The 24,191-nt window shown below is 36.2% G+C and overlaps 1 protein-coding gene across 5 annotated transcripts; it reads left to right on the forward strand.

Moving 5' to 3' along the window:
- The first annotated feature begins 357 nt into the window (after positions 1-357).
- On the forward strand, positions 358-23,876 carry LOC116168972 (forkhead box protein N2-like). Of its 5 annotated transcripts, none has more exons than XM_031485004.1 (5): positions 358-470; positions 16,063-16,278; positions 16,325-16,785; positions 16,835-17,250; positions 22,720-23,876. In XM_031485004.1, the coding sequence occupies exons 2-5, from the start codon at positions 16,068-16,070 to the stop codon at positions 23,060-23,062; spliced, it is 1,431 nt and encodes a 476-aa protein (XP_031340864.1). In that variant the 5' UTR covers positions 358-470; positions 16,063-16,067; the 3' UTR covers positions 23,063-23,876. The 5 variants fall into 5 exon arrangements, with proteins under 5 accessions (XP_031340864.1, XP_031340866.1, XP_031340867.1 ...); XM_031485006.1 differs by lacking the exon at positions 358-470 and adding an exon at positions 1,026-1,230; XM_031485007.1 differs by lacking the exon at positions 358-470 and adding an exon at positions 1,347-1,412.
- Positions 23,877-24,191: the final 315 nt, after the last annotated feature.

Below are 24,191 nucleotides of genomic sequence, written 5' to 3' on the forward strand. Positions count from 1 at the left end.
GGTGATGGTATTTCTAGCTGCGTGGACAAATAAAATTTTTTGAAGCTCTGTAAAACGCGACTTCAGTTGAGTAGAAAATTTAAAAAATGACGCCCTAATAGATTAACTTTGTTATTGATGTATTTTTCTTAATTTTAGGATTATAATTACGTGCGTAATCCTGTGTAAAAACCGTTTAAATAGGTATAATGACTTTGATTAGAGGTAATAAAAGATAATGGTTATACAACAGTCTCGTTAGGCAACCCAAAAGGCACAACAAGTCAATAACCATTGTTTAAATTTCCGCGCGTTCCACTGAAGGATAACAGGGATTTTTAAGTCTGTCGCGAGATTGCAACTAATAACAAGAAGAATCCCTAGTTCAAAACAATTTATGTATCACATCATATGTTTGAGTGGCATAAAATGGTGTATATTTGAGAAGCCTTAAGTTCTGTTCCTTTTTTTTTTCAAAACACGACACAAAGGTAAAGTGCTTTGTTATTATCATTTAAAAGCCGAATTACTTAACGCATTACCTATCAATTAAAATAAAGTTTCTATTCCATTAACGTTTTTGTTTAACGTAAATAGCAAAATGCTTGATCACCATGCTCGTTTTGGACGGTTTGCAATGGCCGAAATTTGACCTATATATTTGAAACTTGTTTATTTACCTCATTAGCAGTGCGTTTTTGAATAATTCGGCAGGGAAACGGAGGCTTTCCGCTCTCTATTACGAGAGCAATTTCGAACGATTATTTGTTGTTATCATATTTCAAGGACTGCACCATATTTTAGCGATCCACGTATTGCAATTAAATACCTGCTAAAATCGGTACACGTGCTCGGATTTTCTTTCAATAACTTTCTTTGAGATCGCGGCGGATTAGGGTAACGTTTCCGTACTCTAAATTTGTTGTTTCTTTTGAAATGCTGCGGTGTCGAAAGTTGTTTATTGTAAACATTTTTTTATTCGCAATAGATCGGTGCCCGTCTTCTATTGGGCGACTAATAAAGAATGAACAACAAACAAATGTTTTTCAACCTACTTTGTGTAGAACCTTCGACATCGACAGTGTTTTGTAATGTGGTGGTGCAGAACGCGGACGAAAAAGTGGATTTCGCTTTCTGTTGCATTTTTGTGATTATAAGTAAAACCACTTTATTTGATAAGTTTATCGTGGAATATGAGCATAATTGTTGATAATTGGTTAGATTCAAACGTTTAACGGTTTCGTTTTTATTGTAAGTATTTTCTTTGAATATCACTCTTACGTCAAAGTCTCACGCGTTGCTATAGTAACGGTGACGCTACCGGCTTACGTTGCCGTCTGCGACGTACGTCATTGTGTTGTTGTGTGTTCTCGCGAGTTTACAATGCGGATCTGACATCGGCACTTGTACGAATTGCGCTTGCACTATTGGAAGTAGGTAACTAATAGTAACCTTGGGATTTTAAAAATAGGTTAATTTATTAAAAATATCCCCACGACTAAACGTGCGTACTATTATTTAACGTTCCCTTTTGAAAATGTGAATTGCGCGTGGATCTGTTATCTTTTATTGTATCCTTTGCGTCTTATTACGTTGTACTTACACTGATAAAAATTGATAATACAATTTAAATTATAATTAAAAGTCGGGGAGTTGTACGACACGCTCGAAATTCGTTTTTTAAAGCTAATTTTAGTATTAGGGCGTATATGTGGGGAAATGGGATTTGCAAATCCCACTTTAGACATTTGTGAATAGCAACGCTTATGACGACGCTCATTGCGCCCGTTGCTACGCGACACATCCCGCACGTGACGCCTCGAAATTGTCCAGACGTCGCTAGTCTTTACGAAAGAACGAAACTTAACACTTGACACAGTCTTGTATTTTATTAGTTTTCTTTATAAGATTATTCGGGGAGAAAATTAATTAAATGCATTTCCACGTGCTGTTGATGTTTACGATTATTAGTTAATTAAACCATTGAATGAACATTAAAAATCATGAAGTTCATAAATCTTTTAGTAAGTACCAGTCCCCGCTCTTCCGTATTGTACCTACTGAGTGCATGATGTGTAGAAGAATAAAGTGAGGGTTTTTTCTTATTGCGTAAGTAATTCCGGGTAACATCCGTATTTTCCCAGCCAGATTGCGTTATTTGGTGTAACCGAAACGTAGACAAATGAATGAATGTTGTGTATACGAACAAAGCGCAAATTTTCGTATTTTCCCACTTTGCAAGTTATGGATCGATGTTCAATGTTTTTGGCAGTAATAAGTGACTCCCACTTTAAAAATAACATATTTCTTAAGATTATGTAAAAATGCGATTTTTTGCCAATTATTACACTGTAAAATTCACATATTTTGTCACTTTTTACCAGGTAATTGACCATTTTACCAATAATACCCTCACCACAAACAATTTTGGTACCTTAACGAACTGTCACAAAAGAAAAGTCCTAGGCATACCGCATAATAAACGATGGAACTGCCCGAGGTGTTGGAACGAATCTGAATGTTACATAGATGTGGGCGATGGTGACCAAATTATTGCTTTGTAGGAATTACAAAATGTTTTATTGAAAACCTTGAATGAATATGATACAGAATACCGTAAGTAAGCGATTCAAAAAAAATCAGCGTCATAGTTGGCGGTGAATCGGTGATAAGGTATTTATCGCGAACGAATCTCGATACACTTGTCAGATGAACCTGTCAATTTATTTCCGTTCCACCCCCCATATCTTAGTAAATAAACGAGATATTTAAAAAAATCAAAATCCGTTTCGGTAATTCGGAGGGGGAATCACAATGACATAGTTGGCGACGCACCCCTCACACCCCCTGCGCCCTAGCCACCCCAACTTTTAAATCTTAAATAGGGACTCCCCATGTGTGATACGTCATTGGAAAGCTCTGAAAAAATGCTTTCCAACCATACCAAATAGCATTACATTTAGGTTAGTAATTATCGTGCAAATCAAAAAATAAACATGGAAAATCGTATTTAACTTGAACTTCCAAAGCCGACTCGACAGCAACTCATTTTTGATCGCCAGTTATAATCTATTCTCAAACTCTTGTCGAACCTTTCCAATGTTGGTTTTGCAATATTTCGACATTCTTGAATTATTCTCTGTCTTAGTTCGTCTATGTTCGCCGGTTGCGTTTTAAATACGGCAGATTTCAAATGTATCATATTAGTTTATTTTTTGATTTGCACGATAATTACTAACCTAAATGTAATGCTATTTGGTATGGTTGAAAAGCATTTTTTCAGAGCTTTCCAACGACGTATCACACATATCCATCGATTTGAAAGAGAACGGATGGATCGATTACGATGAAATTTTGCAGGTGGATTCTTTATCAAATTTGGAGATCGAGTGTCGTGAATTGGCAATGTAGACCGAAAAATAAGTAAGCTCCTTTCCTTTTGACGTCTCCGTTAGTTATGAATCGAATTGCATGAAATGTTGTATGTAGGCACCTCGTATAAAGTAAAAGTAATGCCGAATCAAAAAAGTTATTTTGCGCATGCGCAATCCGATTCTTTATTTCTCAAGATATTTAAATGACATTTTGTATGTAGACATCTCTAGTGTTCACATATTCAAATGATGTGTTCATCTAAGAACAAGAGGCATCCATTAAACCTAATGTGACGTTCGGTTCTGAAGATGTGTGTAATGAAAGAGATCTGTAATGAGAGAGATCGGCTTCCAGGATTTTTTCTCAGCAACTATAGGAGTTACAACGACGGATGGCACGGCTTTGAATTGGTTTTGGTGTATGTCCTTTCCGATTTTGCAAAATTTTTTTCAAAATTTCTACCACGAGAGGGCATACCGCTAATTGGGGGTGGGAAAAAAATGTGGGCATCTGGGGGTTTTTGAACATGAAAATCAGGAATCTGAAATTAGTTTTTGAAAATTGGAACAAAAAAATTCCACTGCAATTCTTGGGTGGACAATGAAAATGGAGAGAATTCCAGGAAATTCAGTTTTTTTAAATCACTTTTCAAATACAAGTTCTAGTAAAAGTTATACTCATTTGAAGATTGGTTCTTCGGGTCAGAAACTGTCTCCCTCCTACTAGCTGTTTGACATTTTACTCCGATGTAAGCCAACAATTTATGAACTCTGTACCTTCTTTCAATAAATTTATAAGTTTTTAAAATTGTATAGTCGTTTTTGAATCACTCTGTATATTGACTTAAAAATGGATGGTTTTAATACTTTGTTAAACTCTTCATGCGTAATAGTTTTCCTTACAGTGAACCTCGCGGTGTGAGACTGCTTATGGTCTGTCCCTAAGCAATATATAGACCACTTCATTTAATGTGATATAATATTTTACGCGCTCTAGTTTACTCTGAATTACTTTGTGTTTCACCTATGTTTGGGTTCTGTAAGTTTGTTAATATTTGGATTATGCTTAATTTTCACAGATAGTAGCAATTGTTTCTTGATAGTTTTCTTAAATAATTAAAGACGTTACATAGTTTTCGTTTCGTTCATTTTAGATCCTAGGATTTATCTTATTTTCTAGCGTAGAATCCAATGTTGACGATCAGTACTTCCCAAAAGGCCCTGCGCTATGTTTTTCATTACTATTAGAAGCGTGTCAATAAATAAGAAAGTTGACATTGCACAGTCTGCGCATGCGCATACTAATGGTCAAGTTTTTTTCTTTGCTCAGATGCCAGAGTTATAAACCACCGAATGCAAAAAAGAACGAATTAAAGATCTTGAAAACTAGGAGTAGTTACGGCCTCTGACAAAGAAAGTGGGTGCAATAGCGCACCCAACATCGTCGGAAAATGCGCTAACAGGGAGGTTTTCATTAAAAAAATGTATTGTGAAATTTCCGAAATTTGAAATGAAGTCCTTACGGGTTATATGAGATCCTATTTACTTACACCACTGGTCAAATATATCGCAAATGACTTCTCACCTGTCCATGTATTCAGCTACTTTGAAGTGAAGGGGTTTATGTGCAATATAATGGATCATGGTAGTTAACGGGACACATGAAAGTTGCCACAATGAAGCATCGGTTACGGATTTTTTTTTTGTGAAGCAGAGGTCGAGTTGAGGGTACGACTGAAGGTTATTCCAAGGTAGAAAATATCTGAAATGGTGAGTAAGTTTGATGTGGTGCCCCCTCTACTCGCTGGAGTGTCAGATATAGGATTGGAGCAAGCCAGGAATTCTGGGATATGACAGCTTGATCTTGTAGATTATATTGAAGAATTACTGCGAGGGTACATTTTCCTAGGATAAAGGCTTTGGTGTGGATTTTCAAAACGAGGTCGTGAGTGGAACGAGTTGGACAAAAACCGCACTGATTAGAAGTAGTGCTGCAACGGAAGTGCTATAACTTAAGCAGAAGCGGAAACAGAAGACAAAATAAGTTCTTTTGTGGAAGCGGAAGTGAAAATACTAGTATAAATTTGATAAAAACTAGAACAAGTAAAAAGGTTTTCGCCCTAAGGCTATGGCTATGTTCTTCTTTACTAGAAGCATCTATGGTTAAAATTTCAAAGAAATATCTTCATAAATGAGGAAGTTGGCACTGCGCATGCGCATATCTACCGTTTACAATATGAGACATGTTTGCCTTTAACAAAAGCATCTGTGATTAAAATTGCAAAAAGATAATACCGATATATAAGGCAGTTGATATTGCGCGTCCTGCGCATGCGCACATTAATCTGATGTCTGCAATATGTGATACCTTTACTTTTACTAAAAGCATCTTTGGTTCAAATTTCTAAGAAATATCTCCATTCTCCACAAATCAGAAAGTTGGCATTGCAAAGTCTGCGCACATGCGATATGTTTGCCTTCACTAGAAGTATCAGTGGTTAAAATTTCAAAGAAATATCTCCATAAATAAGAAAGTTGACATTGCGCAGCCTGCGCATGCGCACATTAATCATCAAAATTTTTCTTGCCTCAGGAGCTAGAGCTATAAGCTACCGGATTACAAAAGAATGAACTAACTATATTGAAAACTGTAGGAGTAGTTAAGGTCTCGGACGGAGAAAGGACTGCAATAGCGCGCCCGACTTCGTTGGAAAATGCGCTAATAATAATTAGTCTAAAAATGTAGTGTATTAAACTATGCGATAAAACGCACGAATTGTTGCGACGAACTAATGAGATGAAAGAAAGTAAACAAAGACACGTCGGACGACCGACTCGGCTGACAACCGCTGCTTACGTCACGCGACGCCCCATTCTGCCAATCAAAGCGCATAGCGCAACCTGCCACATTTGAAAAATTCCGGTACCCATCCGTTATTAAATAACGCGGAAGTGAAAAAGTAAACAGAACTTCTGCATTTGCGGAAGTAGAGGTCTGTTGCATCACTAGTTAGAAGGGACTACTAGGATAGCGATTCCTCGTGCTGATAGTTGGAAGTGCACTTAGACTCTGACTCCCAGTTGCACCAACATATTATTAAGCCTTGCTTAAAGTTAAGTCGAACTTAAAATCTATGGTAACGATTATTAAGACAATCGTTGTTATGGTATGGTATGTTTAACTTTAAGGGATACTTAATTTTGGCAGTGCAATTGGCCCTTGACTCTTTCCTTCTCTAAGGAAGTGAAGGGGTAACCCCGAGAGAAGTAAGGAGGTCTTTTCGGAGAAATTCGCGATTGTTTATCATACCCGTGGTACCATAAGACAAGGTGTGCCTTTTTAAAGGAACGCAATTTCGTTCCAATAACGTCGCATGAATCACCGACAAGTTTGAGAATGTCATACGCTTCGTACAATGCCTATATTGTTTTCACTTGCTTTTGTTTCGTAATTAATTAATTAAAAAAAATTAATTCTATTGCATTTTGTAAATTTACTGTGAGAACCTTGATATAGGTTGAAGAAATTTTATTATATCCGTAAAGGCCATTACTTCTATTAAGTGGTAGGACTACACAAACCCCATTACTTTAGTGAGTGGTAGAACCTGAGGGGTTTGTCACGACCTATTGTAGGGAACATAGATTTCCTTCACTTTCTAAAAATTTCCACAATTTGCTTTAATTTCCCCAACATTTCTACCATTGTCTTAAATTTCCCCAAATTTACACAAAATTACTCCGAATTAACGGGAAATGTGTAACGTATAGAAAGTTAGAAACCTTTTATTTTCTTAAAATTTCCTCTTTATTTCTTCAAAATATCCTAATATTTCCCTACAATTTCCTCGCCCATTAAAAGTTCTTTCATTTCCTACATATTTCCCTGTTATTTCCTCGGAATTTCTTCTAGATTTCCTCAAAATGTCCTCGGAATTTCCTCCTATTTCTTCAAAATTTTCTAATATTTCCGCAGAATGTCCTCTATTGTCGTCCCATTTCGTACATATTTCGCAGCTGTTTTTTTGAAACTATATGTAATATGATGGACAATTTTCCTCATGATCCACGGCTTATTTTAGGGGACAAAGATTTCCTTCATTGCCTAAAAATTGCTACCATTTCCTTTAATTTACACAACATTTCTCCCTATTAACGTGAAATGAGTAACGTTACTTCGGTATAGACACCTTTTATTTCCTCAAAATTTCTTCTAGATTTCCTAAAATTTCCTGTAGATTTCCTCAGAATTTCCTTTAATTTCGTCAAATTTCCTACATATTTCCCAATTCCCAGCTATTTCCTCGAAATTTATATGAGGGGCAAGAATTTCGCTCGTGATTAACTCCTCGGTATAGCCCGGTTATCCCAATGGCGTCACGAATATTTGTTATTCTCCTTACCATGACCATTGATATAAAGATTAAGGAAGGAGCTTGTTAGCTGCGTCCCATTAGGCTTCTCAATATGGCGGATGCTCATACGCGCAGTGGCATACATATATTTAATTTTTTTGCTGGTAGGACTCAAATTACCCCGGAAATTACATTTAACCGAAATAGTATATTATATGCCGAGGGACTAAAATGCGAAAGAAAATTTTCAGAAATATAACATGGTTACCACCTATGAAATGTAATTTTCTTAAAATTAACCCTTTACCTGCAAATGTCAAAGTTGGCCATATTGTAAGGCTTAATTGGACTCCAACAAGCGTACGTTATAAGTGTGCAACCATCCTTCTTTAATCTTTTATTACAATGACAATGATCGTACCTAGGACGAAACCGATTGTACTCGGTTAGCAAAAAAGAAGGTGTGCAAATTTGTTATGTTAGCAAGAGGGGTAGTTTACCTCCATGTGCGGACCGAAAATCGTGGCGACGCAGATGGAACCGCGAGCGTGAAGGAAGTGGGTAAAAACTTTTAGGAATAGGAAATCGTCAACACTAATGAAGTTTTCAGTTTTGAGGAACCGGAGGATTCGAGAGGTAATGAAAACCGATACCGGCGGGTGTTGTGCGAAGGCGTCAGGTAGCGGAAATTCCTATTCGTCTTGTGTAAATGAATTGATATTCGGGTTTATTATTTTAAATATATATATACAAAAATTCCGATGGATGGATCGTTTTGGATGCTGCACCCTGTATATTATTAGTAATAAATAATAATACTCTTGTTTATTCATTTCCTATGGATTAAGTAGAATTTCTTTTTTTTATTACGTTTATAACAACTTCATTCCGCGTCCTTGCGGTGTAAGGATTTATTTCAATTAGCAGAACAAATTTCCGAGTCAGTTATTGTGGTCTGTTGTAACAATATTGGTACTGTTTGCGTAACTTATAACTTTTTGGAACTAGTGTAGGTACTTCGTTGGGATAATTTGAGTAACAATAGTTGGGCATCTTTTACGAACGCTCGAGCCAAATATTAAGAGTAACAAGTATAAAGAGAGCTATTATTAGTACCAGTTAGTTATCAATTAGAAAATCACGAATCTTCGCTAGTTGACTCTAGAGATTTTGGTCATAGCTGTCCCCAAATAATCACCAACATGACAATGGAACAATTTTTAGTTCTTGGCCTTAGAGACGATAAATTTAACCCTTCCACCGAAGGAAATCAATGTCCCTGTTTGACATTGTGAGCGACCGATGACCAACGTGGTGGAGTATTAATTTTGGCCACCGAGGCTATATGTTTGACTTACTGGATTATCCCCAAATATCGCAAAACGCTTACCAAATACAAATGAAATGTAAGATACCTAACAAGTAAGTATGTAAAATGTAAAAATGTAAAATAAGACCAAAGCATACAACTTCTAACAAAAGTTCAAAAAATTGAGTCTCATTTTTTTTTGCAAAAAATCCTATCCCTTGAACGAAAAATTCCAAAAATTCAAGATGGCTCAAAAACGACGTGAAACAAAATTAGTTCTCCAAATATTCGTATGTACCTATGTGAAATAATTTCGAATGGAAGCGTTCTAATTGTCATGTTTATATCTCAAACGGTTTCAGCGTGAGAGCATTGCTTCCATCCTTAGTAGCGATCTTGTATTTATTTCGTTCCTTTTGTACTTGGTAGCTTATGGCTCTGGCACCTGAGCCAAGAAAAACTTGGAGATTTATATGCGCAACGTCAATTTTCTTATTTATAGATATTTTTTTAATTTTAACCACATATGCTTCTAATACAGGCAAACAGCCTGTGTGGCGTAGTGACGTGGAGCGCGTCTGCGGTACTAAATGTCTCTGGTTCGAATCCGGGTTCGGGCATGGATTTAGGTAAATGTATAGTGGGTTGGGTTGGTAGAGTAGCCTTGGATGAAACTCCGCCCATTTAAAAACAGTCCAAACATAAATAAAATAAAAATAGGCAACATCAGGTGTGCGCATTGCAATGTCAAGTTTTTCTTTACACAGATATTTTTTTTAAATTTTCATAATAATAATAACAATCTTGCCTTTAATTAACCAAAATAAAGAAAATAACAATATCTTAAATTTTAGCCACAGAGCTCACAGATACTTCTAGTAAAGACAAACGTATCGTATGTCTCCAATGTACCAAATCAAATATGCGCATGCACAGACCGCGGTGAAGTTACTCTCCTTAGGGCGAAAATGTTTTTTTTTGTTTACATAAATACGCCATCTTATTCTATGCGAAAGTGAAACAGGTCTCTATAGAGTTCTGTTATTGATACCACAATAGTGAGTGGACCCAGACCATATTGGAGAGAAAAAAGTGCAAGTAGAATAAAATGATCGCGTCCCCACAGAAGAAAATCTATTGCGGTATTCTATCAGTGTGCCAATGGGTATTTGTTATTGGAAGAGATGGAAAGAAATTTCGATTTTGGCAAACCACGAAAACCTTTAAATTTTAATTATACAGGGTGTTACATGACCCAAAAAAAAATTGGGTTATACAGGGGATCAGGATAAGCACTTTTCCCAAATAAACCGAGGGTCCAACATGTTTCGTTTGGGAGCCACCCCCAAAGCAGTGGTGAAATTTGGATTTCTTCTTTAATTTTTTTCTCAGCAACCATAAGAGTTACAAAGACAATTCTGGTTTCGACGAAATTTAGCATCTGGGGGTTTTTGAACATGAAAATGACGAATCTGGAATTAGTTTCTGAAAATTCGAAACTGCAATTCTTGGCCGGACAACGAGAGAATTCCACGAAATTTGTTGTGTACCTACATACTTCATGATAGTTAAGAAACAAAATTGTCGAACAGATTTTTAAAATAACTTTTCAAACAAAAGTTATACTCATTTGAAGATTGGGCCTTCGGGTTACAAAGTGTCCCCCGGCTACTAGTGAGTGATCTTATTTCGTATGTATAATTATAGTAGTTAATTGAAAATGTCGCAAATAACAAAAAATAACGATGTAAGTCGATCTACCCGAAAACTCTTTTATTTTCCAATATGCTGTCCGTCATTTTTACATCACTAAACGTAATGACTTCCAGTAAAAGTAAACATCCAATAATTTATATAGGAACAAATGCAGTATCGTTTTCAAACAGCCCCTACTAATTAATGGACAACGACGTAAATGTTTTTAAAATTACATAATCCTCCGCATCTTCTCAAGGTTGACATTTAACTAATTAAAGTGTAGATAAGGTATCATTAATTACACGTTTTGCTTTTTATTGTGAAATATTTATTTATACTTAACCTACGTTTTGAACATTTTTTCAAATCAAAACGCGGTAAAATTACCAAAATGTTTATCTGGATGTTTATTGAACATGGGAAACAAAAAATATTGAGTAGATTACTCAGAATTTGTTTACTTGGCTTGGGTTCGCCATTTTACATTCTGATTCTGTTAGAATTGGGCTCGTATCGTCAGGAAACTAGCTCCCCTCGCCCCAAAAACCGCTTAAAGTGAGTCGTAAGCGAGCGCGAATGGGCAGGAGGACACAAACGCATTTTTGGCAGATGCAGCCCTTTCTTTGCAAGAAAAATAATTACACATTCCAAAAGCAAGTCGGACTTTGCTGTAAATTTCCTGGAAAATGGAAAATTTGTCCTATACGTATTCTCGCACGATTAGGGCGCTTTGCGCAGGTGCACCATCCTGTTGAAACTTAACAGTTTCCAACTTTTGTTTTTTTATGTGTGCCATATATCGTTGTATTCGTAAATTCAATACAATGTGTACTTTTTTTACGGGCCATATAAAAAAATTAAGCTGATGATCATTTCTCCGAAACGAAACGTTGTATTGAAAATCCCTTAATGTCATTTTGTAGAGCTCAAAAACTGACAATGAGAAAGTGTTTTTTTATTTCTTGGTATGTGTTCAAATAACATTAGAAAAAAATAATAATGAAATTGGGAAATTTCGGTTTTTCTGGCATATCTTCGGAAGTAATCGGAATTTTGTGGTTTTCTTTAAAACATGATCATATCTGTTTAATTGCGCGTCTTTTCTTTAATTTGGCCATCGTCGGATCTTCTATGGTTTCGGAGATTCCCATGGTATTCACTCTTATCTTAGACACGGTGTGTAATGTTAGGCCGTATAACAAAAATGCCTTCTAATGGCTCCTACCGAGATAACACGAATAAAGGTGTCTGTCTACTATAACGTATCATTCCAGGACCGTAATAGGAACGTGTAATGAAAAAAAATATTGCTTGTATCGAAAAGTATGAGACTATGCCCATTAGACCGTTTGTCACCGACGTGCTGGTGGGCATAGTAGTCTCTGTAGGGTTACTTTCCGTTGTTACGTGCATGGTACGATGCAAAGTGCAAACAATAGCACACTTTTTTAATTCTTAAAAAATTCATTAAAGATACTGTAAAATGCAGACACAATCAAATTCAAGACGGAGATGAATTGCAACTTTTTTTAATTAAATACATAAACTTTAACAAATATAGCTAACGAACACCTGGGTCACTGAAAATTTAATCATTTCTTCCTTGGGTGATGATAAACATAATACTGAAAATAGAATTGGAAAATTCGAAACCGTTCGCGAGTTATCATGTACAAGACGGACGGACAGAAAGTCTAAACTCATGAACCCGCTTAGGAGCTCGTGAATAAGTAGTTTAATTAAGAACCACAGGTGATTTCTCCCAAACTCGCTGACGGCGGACTTGGGCCTTCTCCTGAAGTCTTCGAAATTCGGCGCGGTACAACGGACCCTAAGAACGGTGAAGGGCGTGCGTACGCCAGGAACGGTTTTTCAGAATTATGTCTTGTAACCAGCTGGGGAGGAGGTCTGTCTCTGCGCCCTCGAACTGACCCCGGGGTTTCGTAGAACAGCCTTGTCGGGTTTCCCAAACGTCGCTTTGAGATGCGCATTTCCGATAACGTCGAGTTCCAGGAGGGTGCTGTGATGTTCCTAATTCAGCTCTTCGATAGATATTAAGACGGTGATAACTCTATTGCGTTTCCTCTTCCTACGTCGATAGTGGGTGGGCTTGGTTTGAAATCGTGAGGTCTTTCACGTTGTCATCTTCTTCTGTTACGGTTACTACAGTCTCGTTCGTTAGCTTATCCAGGTCTTCAGGCTTGAGGAGAATAAATCACTGGTGTGCATAGGCAAAAATGACCCTGTTTTCTGACGGGCCGTTATAGCCCGCAATTTTTTTATGAAAAGTCTTTATGGTCATAGGCAACTGATGAGTTGAAATTATAGGATTTTACACATCAACCTAAATTAAGAAGTAATCCATTGTTATTAAGTATACATTTCACACAATTAATAATCATTTGAAGGCCATATTCAAATGTGGAGAAAAATGTGATTTTAAATTATAATTTGAGCGTGTTTCATTATTAACGCGCATTACCATGTCGACAGCAAATTCCTTGAATAATCCATTTATCTTTAAAATACGAGGACAGGATGAAGTCGCGTTGTGCTTGTATGCGAATTTGCTGATCAGTGTATTTGCCCAATACTGGCGAAAGTGTTCCTGGACCGGTTCCGTAATGCGTATTGTATCTTCAACTTGGGCAACAGTCAATCACGCCAAGAGCCGAAACAATTTTTTTAATTAGGTTTTTTTGTTATCAATTGCCAGCAACATATTGATTGTCTTTCTTTTGTTTGTAATTTTACTTAGTGTTATTGTTGATTTTTTCATGTATCAACAATATATTAAATTACATTGAATGGTCCACGTTTTGTTTCTCTGTTATTAATCTTTTTCATTTTTTCAAAATATATAATAATACACACCGTGTTTAAAAAAAAAACATCTAATAACAAAAATATTATTTATTCAAATTAATAACTAACATATTACACATGTTTGTAGTTTTAGTTAATTTTTATGTTTTTGTTCTTCTTTTTCCTTTTTAATTTTATTTAAAAATATATAAAAACACACAGGATGTTCTATATACACCACCACTCTCTTTTTCATCGTTCGTTAAGAAAGTGGGAGCACCCTTTAGTCTTCGCGAACCCTGGTGACAATATCTGACTTTTTCCAAACTTTCTGCACTGGGAATGAAATATCCTTTGATCGTTTCCACACGCTAACCCTTGCAACATAAAAATGTCATGCCACAAACGAGCGCCTAACGTCTCGCGTTAGACAATTGTGTTTGGACCCCAGAAATCAACTCTCGATGGCAGACAGATATCAAATCTTGTTCTGGGATGGACCTCCAGTGCTAGTATCTCATATTTGTGAACAAACATAAACTATAAGACTATCATCACAAATGAAATTTCTTCTGATAAGACAGGAGAGATTACTATATAGTTTGTATAATGAAACAAAAAAGAAAATAGAAAAATGCTCTAATGAATGTATGTTTGTTTAGTAGTATGTACCATGTCTTGTATGAAAAAACTGTCTATATAAAGTGCCGTTTGTAAAAAAATATCTCCATAATTATAACAAGGAAAAAGGTTTTCGCCGTAAGACGAGTAACGAGGCGCATTTTCCATGCATTGGTCAGTACCTACTTCCCAAAGGGCCATAGCTATGTGAGGTGGTTTTCTTCACTAGAAGCATCTATGGTTAAAATTTTAAAGAAATCGATATAAAGTGGCCATTGCGCAGTATGCGCATGCGCACATCTGATTTTCACTATATGCAATGTTTGCCTTAACTAGAAGCATCTAAAGTTAAGATTTCAAAAAATATCTCCAGATAAGAAAGTTGGCATTGCGCACATCTGATATTTACTATACCCATGCGATATGTTTGCCTTTACTAGATGCATCATCTGTGGTTAAAATTTGAACAAAATATATCAATAAATAAGAAAGTTGACTTTGCGTATGCGCACATTTATCGCCAAGATTTCTCTTGGCTCAGATATTAAAGGTATATAAGCTACCGAATTCAAAAAGAACGAACTCCAACATGTGTTAGAAAATGCGCCAAAAATACTTAAAATCTAAGAATTCATTTCTGCGTTAATTTCTTGCTCGATTTCCAACAAGTTGGGTGCGCGATTGCAGCCACTATCTCTGTCCGTCGGTCCGAAGAGTACTCCTACAGTTTCCGAGATATTGATTTCTTTTGTTTGTAGTTTATGTGGAGCAAGAAAAATCTTTGGCGCAACTCAATGTCAAGTTACTTACTTGTGAAGATATTTTTTTAAATGTTAACCATATCTGCTTCTAATACAAACAAATGTAGCGCATATAGTGAACATAAAATTCGCACATGCGCGAGCTAGATATTGCCAACCTTCTTATTTGTGGAGATATTTCTTTGAATTTGATGCTTCTGATAAAATCAAATGTAGCGCCTATGGCTAAACTCATACACGCACGCGTGCAGCGTCAAATTTCATATTTATGAAGATATTCCTTTGAAATATTAACCGCGCTTTAACCATACCTTTTGCCTTTGGTAAGTACAGATCTATGGCATATAAAATATGCAAAACTCGACCTAGAGCGAATACCTTTTTTCTTGTTTTATTTATTGATGAAGTATTGATTTTTGATACTTTTTTAATCGTGTAAAAATTCAATATGGCAATCAATCAAAAGAAATTCATATGTCGATAACTGCCATCTTGAATTTCATTTTTCCCTCCTGTTTCTCAAAAGTATTCATATGGAAACAAGTGCTGCCGACCTAAAATTTGAGTCGAATATCCCGAATATTGAGCACAACTTATAAGTAATATCGTCTGACCTTTGAAATAGTACTGTAAGAAAGACTGACCAAGACAAGGGAAAACATTGACACTTAAATAAAAACAGTTCGTTGTACCTATATAAACAGATTGACCACCATCAGTTATTGATAGAGAAACACTGAGAAGTTATCAAAAACAACAGAATTGTTGTGGTAATGTGGAACTAAACAGACCACAACAGTATTTTTAGAAGATTGTTCTTGTTATTTCTCTTCTTTATTTCACACATATCATTATAGAAGGTAAGAACACAAGAAATAATGAGGTACATAAAATTACATTCAAAATTGAATCATTGGATTTCATAAGTACTATTTTTTGCACTTGTTTTGTTTACACAACCTCATTCCAGTCCAATGCTATTGTCTAACGCGGGTATGATGGACTTATCACAATATGCAGCTGATAAGACAGAAATGAAACAAAGACCACCTTCACTAGTTGCAACTTTGAAGTTGACATTTAGTGTAAATTTTTGAAAGGATTGATTCACTCAGTACCATTTGGCATTAAATGATTTCAATATCTATTTTCGTTTTCAGGAAATATGTCACCAGAACGTTCTTCGTCGCCAGAAGAAGAACAAATTGTAACACCAAAAATGTCAGTGCCAGCAAGCCCTGTAGCAGGTACTCCGGCAAGAGAAGCAGAATCACCCATAGCTTTGTTGCTAGCGGTGGCTCAAGGTCAATGTAATCGACCGACGGACGATGACCTGACAAGCCTTTCATGGTTGCACGAAAGAGATGTACTTAAAGGTAGGTTCTGGACAGCTGTGACCCACTTTCAGCGCTTATTTTGCAGGAATAAATCTTGTTAATCCATCACCATCAAACAGTGTTCACACGACACCAGTCAAACCATACAATTTTAATAATAACCATCTATTCTCTGGTCAATCACCCACAAGCGATTTCGTCGACGACTCCTCCATATCAACCATCGAATCCACTAGTAGCTCGTTGAATAGCCCGACGTCAAATCAAAATTGTCAACAGCAAACTGTTTTACAGAGAAATAAACATCCACATAACGTTCCATATAATCCTTTGGTACATTTAACGAGTAAGCCTCCTTATTCCTTTTCTTGTCTCATATTTATGGCAATAGAAGATTCGGAACAAAAAGCTCTACCAGTGAAAGAAATTTATGCTTGGATATTAGATCATTTTCCGTATTTCAGGAATGCTCCCACCGGATGGAAAAATAGCGTGCGGCATAATTTATCATTAAATAAATGCTTCCAAAAAGTCGAAAAGGCACCTGTAAGTCTATTCTGTCGTTTACAATATATTTTTGAGACTCTTCTTTCAGAACTTAGCGAAAGGATCCCTATGGACCGTGGATCCTCAGTTTCGACCAAATCTCCTACAGACCCTAACAAGGTCGCCATTTCATCCTTGCTCAACGCTGGATCCTACTCAGTACTTTAGTAGTAAAACGACTGATAAGAATAGCTCGCCACATTTAGCAAATCCTGAAGTATTTCCATTTTTATCTCGAACATTAGCCTCTAACGAAATTAAGCAAGAATTATCTGATGACTCACTGGATGCAGTCGATGCGGCGGCGGTCATGCTGAGTTTAAAAAATGGACCAAGATATCGACATCGAAAGGACAAGACGGCGTTCCAGGTGTTTACGAATTCGCCTAGCGAAGATCATACGTATAGTGCTTCTGAAAATTTGAACACTTCCAACGATGAGGCATTCGAGAGTGATGACGAAAAGTAAGTGTACTGTTGGGGGGGGTTCAATAACGATTGGCGATTTTTTTAAGCTGATGATCAAATTAGAGCGTTTTAACTATTTCGATGCGGCCAAGAATACGCGGATAGTGGCTGATAACGCGTTATCTGTTTTGAAACTCTATCAAAGTAGACGACCTTGACTTTTGATATATGTACTTACTGTTTGTAATTAACTTTTCAATTACGGTCGCTGCAGTTAGAAGATTTTTTTTATAAAAGTTGGTACAATCAAAACTATGGAAACAGTTTTCACAGATAATCGAGAACTCTTACACAATGGCGTACCTATGTAACATATGTAAGTGTATGACATTGCTAAATTAGTACGTGTATTTGATACTAACAAATGTCATTTCTTTAAAACAAAGGAAACGATTGGGAAGATTATACTTTCTTAAAATCCAACCTCTGAAAAGGCGATCGGAGGAATTTCTGAAAAATAGTTCAAATCCATAATTTACTTGGTTTGCATAAAACCCCCTACCAAGTCACTTCATTCCCCGCGGTTTATTTTGGTTGATATTTCTACTTTAAGCGTAGGGCAGTTAACATGCCAGTGGCGTGTGCTGCAAACCAACAAACTTCTCTTAGACTACAATAGAATTCATCCACTTGGAAGGATTCATTGAAAATTGATAGGAATCCCTCAGGTGCGTGATTACTAAAAAGAAAAAACAATTGCCCCAATAATGTTTGTGTTTAATTTACTAAACATTTTTTGGTGCATTTTTCATCTATAGGCGCTTTCCAATGGTCAATGAGAGTACTACCGAAGCACTACCTAACTGCGTTACCAAATTAATTCTGTGTTCCTTTGGTCTGAAGCTTGATGCTCCACAATCGCTCGTTTTGCATCCCCTGCCCCTTGATACGCCATTGCAATTGGACGGACAGTTGTAGAGCTGAATACACTTGTGAGCTTAGGGCTTTTTTGTTTAATTCAACTGTGAACTGACATTATTCCGTTTGCTAAAAACGGTGTAGTCACAGAGTAGAGCAGGTGCAGAGCACTTAGGGAGTAAATCAACTTCGAATGGTAAGCGCCTAATGTTTGATGTCATGTCTCAACTAAAGGGTTTTTCAATAGTGACTTTGTTTTTTAGTAGGCGTGTGTTTGATTAGAATGACAGGTATGTCATTTGTTTTCTTCACATTTGTACAATGGAAGGTCTACTATGGAGGATAATGAACAAATTTCTCTTGAATCGCATTACGAAATTGGACGCTTTGTCAAAACATTTCATACAATTGTAGATATCTTTGGTCGTCATAATCGTCCATCAGAGGCTGCAATTAAGACTTTAATGGATATGTTTGAGTCATCTGATTCAGTACACAATGTAACATCAATTCTACATATCTGTACCAGTTGCTTAACGGGAAATATTGCATCTGTTAGTGAAAGCGTGGCTGAAGATACAAATTTGTCAATTCCAACCTATCCGCAAATACCACGTGGCGAAAAGGATCGATCTCTGTAAACATGGTCGTAGCCTGACATTATTTTGCCTTCTTAAATTGTAGACTTGATTGCATTCCAATAAAAATTTCAGAAACTGTCTGATGATATATTTATTAATCCCTTAGGATTGCTGGGAATAAAAAAACTGATTTGTAATATTTATGTACTTTATTGCTAAGTATGGTTACACTACTACTGTGTTCGAGGTCACGCTGTAGTTGCTCCTACACCAGCTCTAAATGGAACTGAACTCTGGCGACGCCGATACACCCTTAAAAGGAGAAGAAAGCACACTATTCTTTATTGTTAATTCTGACAATTTTATCTATATTATATGTTTCATTTAAAAAACATTCTCCGTTACTTGTCCATTCGTCATTTTGGGACTACTCAGATAGTTTTCAAGGTTTTTTTTTATTGCATTTGGTAGCTGTTGGCATTAAAAACAACCCCTTTTTTTGGGTTATTTTAAGATGTGAAGACATATGTAAAATAGAGAGGGAATATCCAATTTCTGTTAGTTAGAACTCGGACAGTTCCTGTTTTCAATAGTACAAGTAGAGCAGGTATCTTCATTTCACAAAACATGGGTTACCTAAGCGTCCGCAATTTTTGCCAACTGTTATGCATGACCATTTACTGTCCTCAAGACAAACAGCGCACAACATGAGAGAGGTGAGCCCGGACAGAAATAAACCCATAGATAACAAAATTTATGTATGAATGACATTTTTAGGGAAATTTAAAAAAAAATTCCTCTTATGTGTTCATTTCGTGCATCCGTCTGCCTGTCTGTTCTACTTCCAAGAACGAAAAGAACTATCCCTTTCAAACCTTGGAGAATGGATTTCTACGAGTTTAAGGATAAGTGGTATTGAATATCAGTTGAGTGAAAAGTTTTAAAGCACCAGGAGTCCGAATCAAACAAAATCTCGATCGATCTGTCTGTACTCTTATCTCCTGCCAAACGACTGAACTGATTGGAACCAAATTTTGTACACATATTTTTAGACATAAAAGAGCAGAATCGCAGGTGTGCGGGTGGTATCTGTGCTAGCCACAGCAAATTTTTGAATTTTGTTTTTCCAATTGATAGTCATCTCACTTTATTAACCAATGTTGTTAAAAAACGTCCAGCAGCATTAACTAGTGACATCTGAATGTGAGACTTCAATGTCATTTCACATCAGTATAATTAGATCAGTTGTGAGAGGCGCTGAGAGAGGTTCGACCTTTTATTAATTGTCTATAAGGATTTTATTTTTTTATATGTTAACGCGTGGTATGGTCATGATGAATCCAAGTTTGCCAACTTGAAAGGTTAAATTTTGGTGGCTGAAAAACCCTGAAATTTTGGCAGTTGTTTCAGATTTTCACATAACTTAAAAACACCACAATGTTATATTTCGACTAGAAAATAAAATCAAAAATGGACCATCAAAAACCGACAATTTCTTCCAACTTTGTCGGAAAAAAAGCAACTAGAAAGTTTGTCTCATTCCAACTTTTGACAGCTTATGTGATGAGAACCACACAGATCTTTTTAATAAACGGCATGAGAAAAAACCCAAGATCCCATGTATCAAATAAGCGAGATGATGAAACTCACAAGGAAGAATTTTTTGAACTTGTATGGAAGATGAGTACGGTCAAAAAGGTCCTCAGTTGGATTGAGTAGTTCTTGACGCATGGTACTACAGCGCCCACAAACGCTTTGGAAATCTCGATCTGCAGCTGCATTTGTCAGGAACATGGAAGTAATATACTCATACCTTGAAGATATACCCGAATTACTGAATCAAGTAGAAAAGGAGGATTGCTAAAAAGATGTTAGAACAGTCAAGGCGAGGCTGCTACAAAAATATGATGACAGTGTCTTGGTTGTTGAAAGGGGAAATCGACCTTCTGTTAATAAATGTGGGGTGCAAAATTCTTTCAAACGATGGAAAGTTCCTTTTGTTTGTTTATGCCTTTACCGACTGTGATTCCTCCCCTTTTTGGCCTGAGCAAATCAAAGGTGTGTACCCTTGCGGAGAACACTCTTGACTTAAAAATTTCAAATCTCAAGCACCAAATCCAAAATTCGCCATGATGTCGAGCGAGTTTTTGTGGCACTGTATCGCACTGGGAGTGATTTGATTCATGGAATCGGTGACTTGCACTACAGCACATTTGGGAAAATGAGTAGGAATGGAAAATTTAACCAATAACCAATTAGAGTGAGTTTATCAGGTAAGGAGATCAATGTCACATTGACCTCCTTACCTGATAAACTCACTCTAATTAGTAAATTTAACCTTCCAAAATTGCCTCCAACAATTCTAATTAATGCTCTTTATTGTCAGTTCTAATTCTCTTAATGGATTTCCATCAACTGACCAACATGTCACAAGCGTACTAGACCGGGAGGCAGCGTACATAGTAACTAAACCATAAGCGACAAAAAATTCGACAATACAGGCTGAAAGTACGTTGAAAACTAATAATAAAATCACTAGTCTGCCAGTCGTAAGTGGCAGCATTAACTTGGGGCGGCGCTGAATAGGTGACTTCTTTAGGTGATCAACTAAATTACCAAACTATATAAGGGTCACGGAGAAGATTTGTATCAAGAAATCCCATTTTTTCCATAGTATTCAAATATGCTATGGCAGACGATTTCAAGTGCAGCGTTGGTAGCAAAAGACGCCCTCCAATGTAGGGAAGAACACCCCTGAACTAAACCATAAGGACCGTATAAAAATTATACATAAAAAATTCCTCTTTTTGTCACTACTTTAAAATATATCCTGGCAGACGATATTAAGTGTAGCTTTAATAGTGGCAGGCGTCTTAGAAGTTAAAAAATTTAGTTATAGTAAATCCCAGCGAGTGCGAGCGTGTGAGAGATAAGCGCGCGAGAGCATAACCAACAGAGATAGCGATAGGATACTGACTACTGAGATCTTTCAAACCATTTGATTCTAAACTTCTGATTCACATAGCTCCATCCACTTCAATCAAACGGATTGTAGAAACTCAGACATTTTTCGGTGGCATTCGCTCAAATTGCGATGAACCATACACAAGTCATACATCCGGTAAATGCGTGGGAACCCGGTAACGCGTTACCCTGCGCGTTACACACATCAATACCCAAATTCACGAACATCTCTCGAAGATTTATGAATTTCTGCGTGTTATTGGAAAACAGACCTACTTCCATCTCTACCTTGATGGTAGCGTCAATTTTACATTTCCCAAAGCAATAACAGCAATATCCATATCGGAAGCGCTAATAATGACTTTGCTACTTGTTGGTAGTTACCAAGATGGTAAATTATTCGAGAATCTGCCTCTTAGTGGCTGCATCACAATTCAGTTTTTACCACATCATCTTCCCTTGTCACAAATTTATAGCACTTGTCTTCATATGTGGCAAACACAACTTTCCTTCTAAGTAAAGCACAACAGGTCCTTTTTGCCTATGAACGGTATAAGTAATCTATAAGAGAGGCTTTGAGTTATCATTGCGAAGTGGTTTTATAAAATTTGCAGGCTGCTTCTGAGTGGAAACAGAAATTGAGTAGGATTGTAATCTTTCCTTAAACGGAATTACAAATTTAAGACTCATGTGGCAGGGAGAATACTGCACTTGCATACTACACTGATTCATCAGATTTTCATTATTTGTTAAGTGTGCACTTTGCAGAATTCTTTATTGAGGAGGAGTACAAGGTTGTTAGCAGGTTGCTACTTTCTGATAAGTTACAGCACTTACAACTGAAAAAATTTCAGTACATGATGAAAAAGATTATTTGGGAAAATATATTTCTATTGGTGTACGTATTTTCCTTTGCATCAATAGTAAATGAAAGTCAAAAATACATTTTTTCATGTTAGTGTAGATTCTTCACTTCAAAATATACCGCTAGTTATTGGCTAAATTTTTTCTGATCTACCTGTAGTAACAGATTTGCAACATCTGATTAGAATAATTTTTTAAGGTGTTATAAGAGCCCCGCCTGTAGAAAAATTGACTTCGAAGACGAAGAGCAGAGAAAGATTCAAGAGGGTGCGGAGACGCTACTCAATCTTGCCGGTATATCTACAAGAAAGCGTTACAATTCGCAAACACTAGATTATATAAATAAGCGTAGGCGAGCTAACCAATTTATCGTGCCAACCGCCTCGTACGAGAAGCCGAACCATTTTAGGCCGCGCCTTTTAAGGACTAAAAAAAAAGAGAAGACCTCGGTTAACAATAACCATATTCATAAAGCTTCGATACAGGTAGAAGACGAATGGGTGAAACATAGGAGAGAATTAGAGGATGGGCCAAAAAGGTAATCGTACGTGCGGTACCTTTATTATTAGGAAAATTTAATTGACAATTCATGTTGTTAAATATTATATATTTTATGTTCATATTTATATATCGTGTTATTATGTAAAGGATTGTTTAGTAAGTTACAAATATTTGATAATATTAAATCGCTTCATGTGTCATGTGGACACAAATATGGGAAAACAGATATTGCAACAAAATTAATTAATTGTAGTCGTATTTGTAAAATACATTTTTAATTCTTTTTAGACAGTGCATGCGTTTTTGATATTCTATTGTTATTTATTTTTTAGTGAGTTTACCATCTTCCTTTGTAATTTTACCAAAACTATGTTACTTTTTATGATTGTACCTTAGGTAGTAATCACAATGTATAGTTTTTTATTGTGTATGATGTATATTTATATTATATTATAATTGAGATATCACTACTGTCTGTGGTATAGGTAGTCATTGTCGACAAATTGTGTTGAATATTAATTATTTCTATTTCAATGTTAATTAATTATCGGATAAATTGGAAATTGCCTCGGAAGGAACTATACTGTTTTGTTTGAAATTATCTTGCCTCAAACAAATTAAACTGAAACAAAAAATTGCAGTGGCAACAAATTGTACCTTTACACTAATGAATGTTTCACTTGAATTTTTCACTCATTTACATTAATTCAACGCAGAAATGGATTTAGTGTGTAATACACTAAATTGATAAGTACATACAGTGTTTGAGTGCAGTCCACATATTTTCCAGATCAAACAAGTGCTCAAATGACTGTGCACTGAATGAGTTAGCATCAATTTCGAGTGACACTGCGATTTTTTTAATTTTCTTGCACTGTGGTACCATTAATGAAAAAATTCTAAAGATCAATGTAGAATGAACAGGTTTGATATCTATTTCTATATCTTGTCAAATGTTGTGGTTTTACTATTTATCAAGAAATACACTACATGGATTACTTGTTATCGGCAAATTGGTGCACTTGGTTGAATAGCTTCAACCTCGTTTTGTAATTTTAAGCAATAATTGATTATTATTTATATTAGTGAGAATGATATGAAGCAATTGAAAAATTTTCTTTTTGTTCCTACGTTGAATGTATTCTTTACCTTTTTGCAAAATATCACAAT

This window comes from Photinus pyralis, unplaced genomic scaffold (assembly GCF_008802855.1).
Source record: "Photinus pyralis isolate 1611_PpyrPB1 unplaced genomic scaffold, Ppyr1.3 Ppyr1.4_LG4, whole genome shotgun sequence".
Lineage (NCBI taxonomy): Eukaryota > Metazoa > Arthropoda > Insecta > Coleoptera > Lampyridae > Photinus > Photinus pyralis.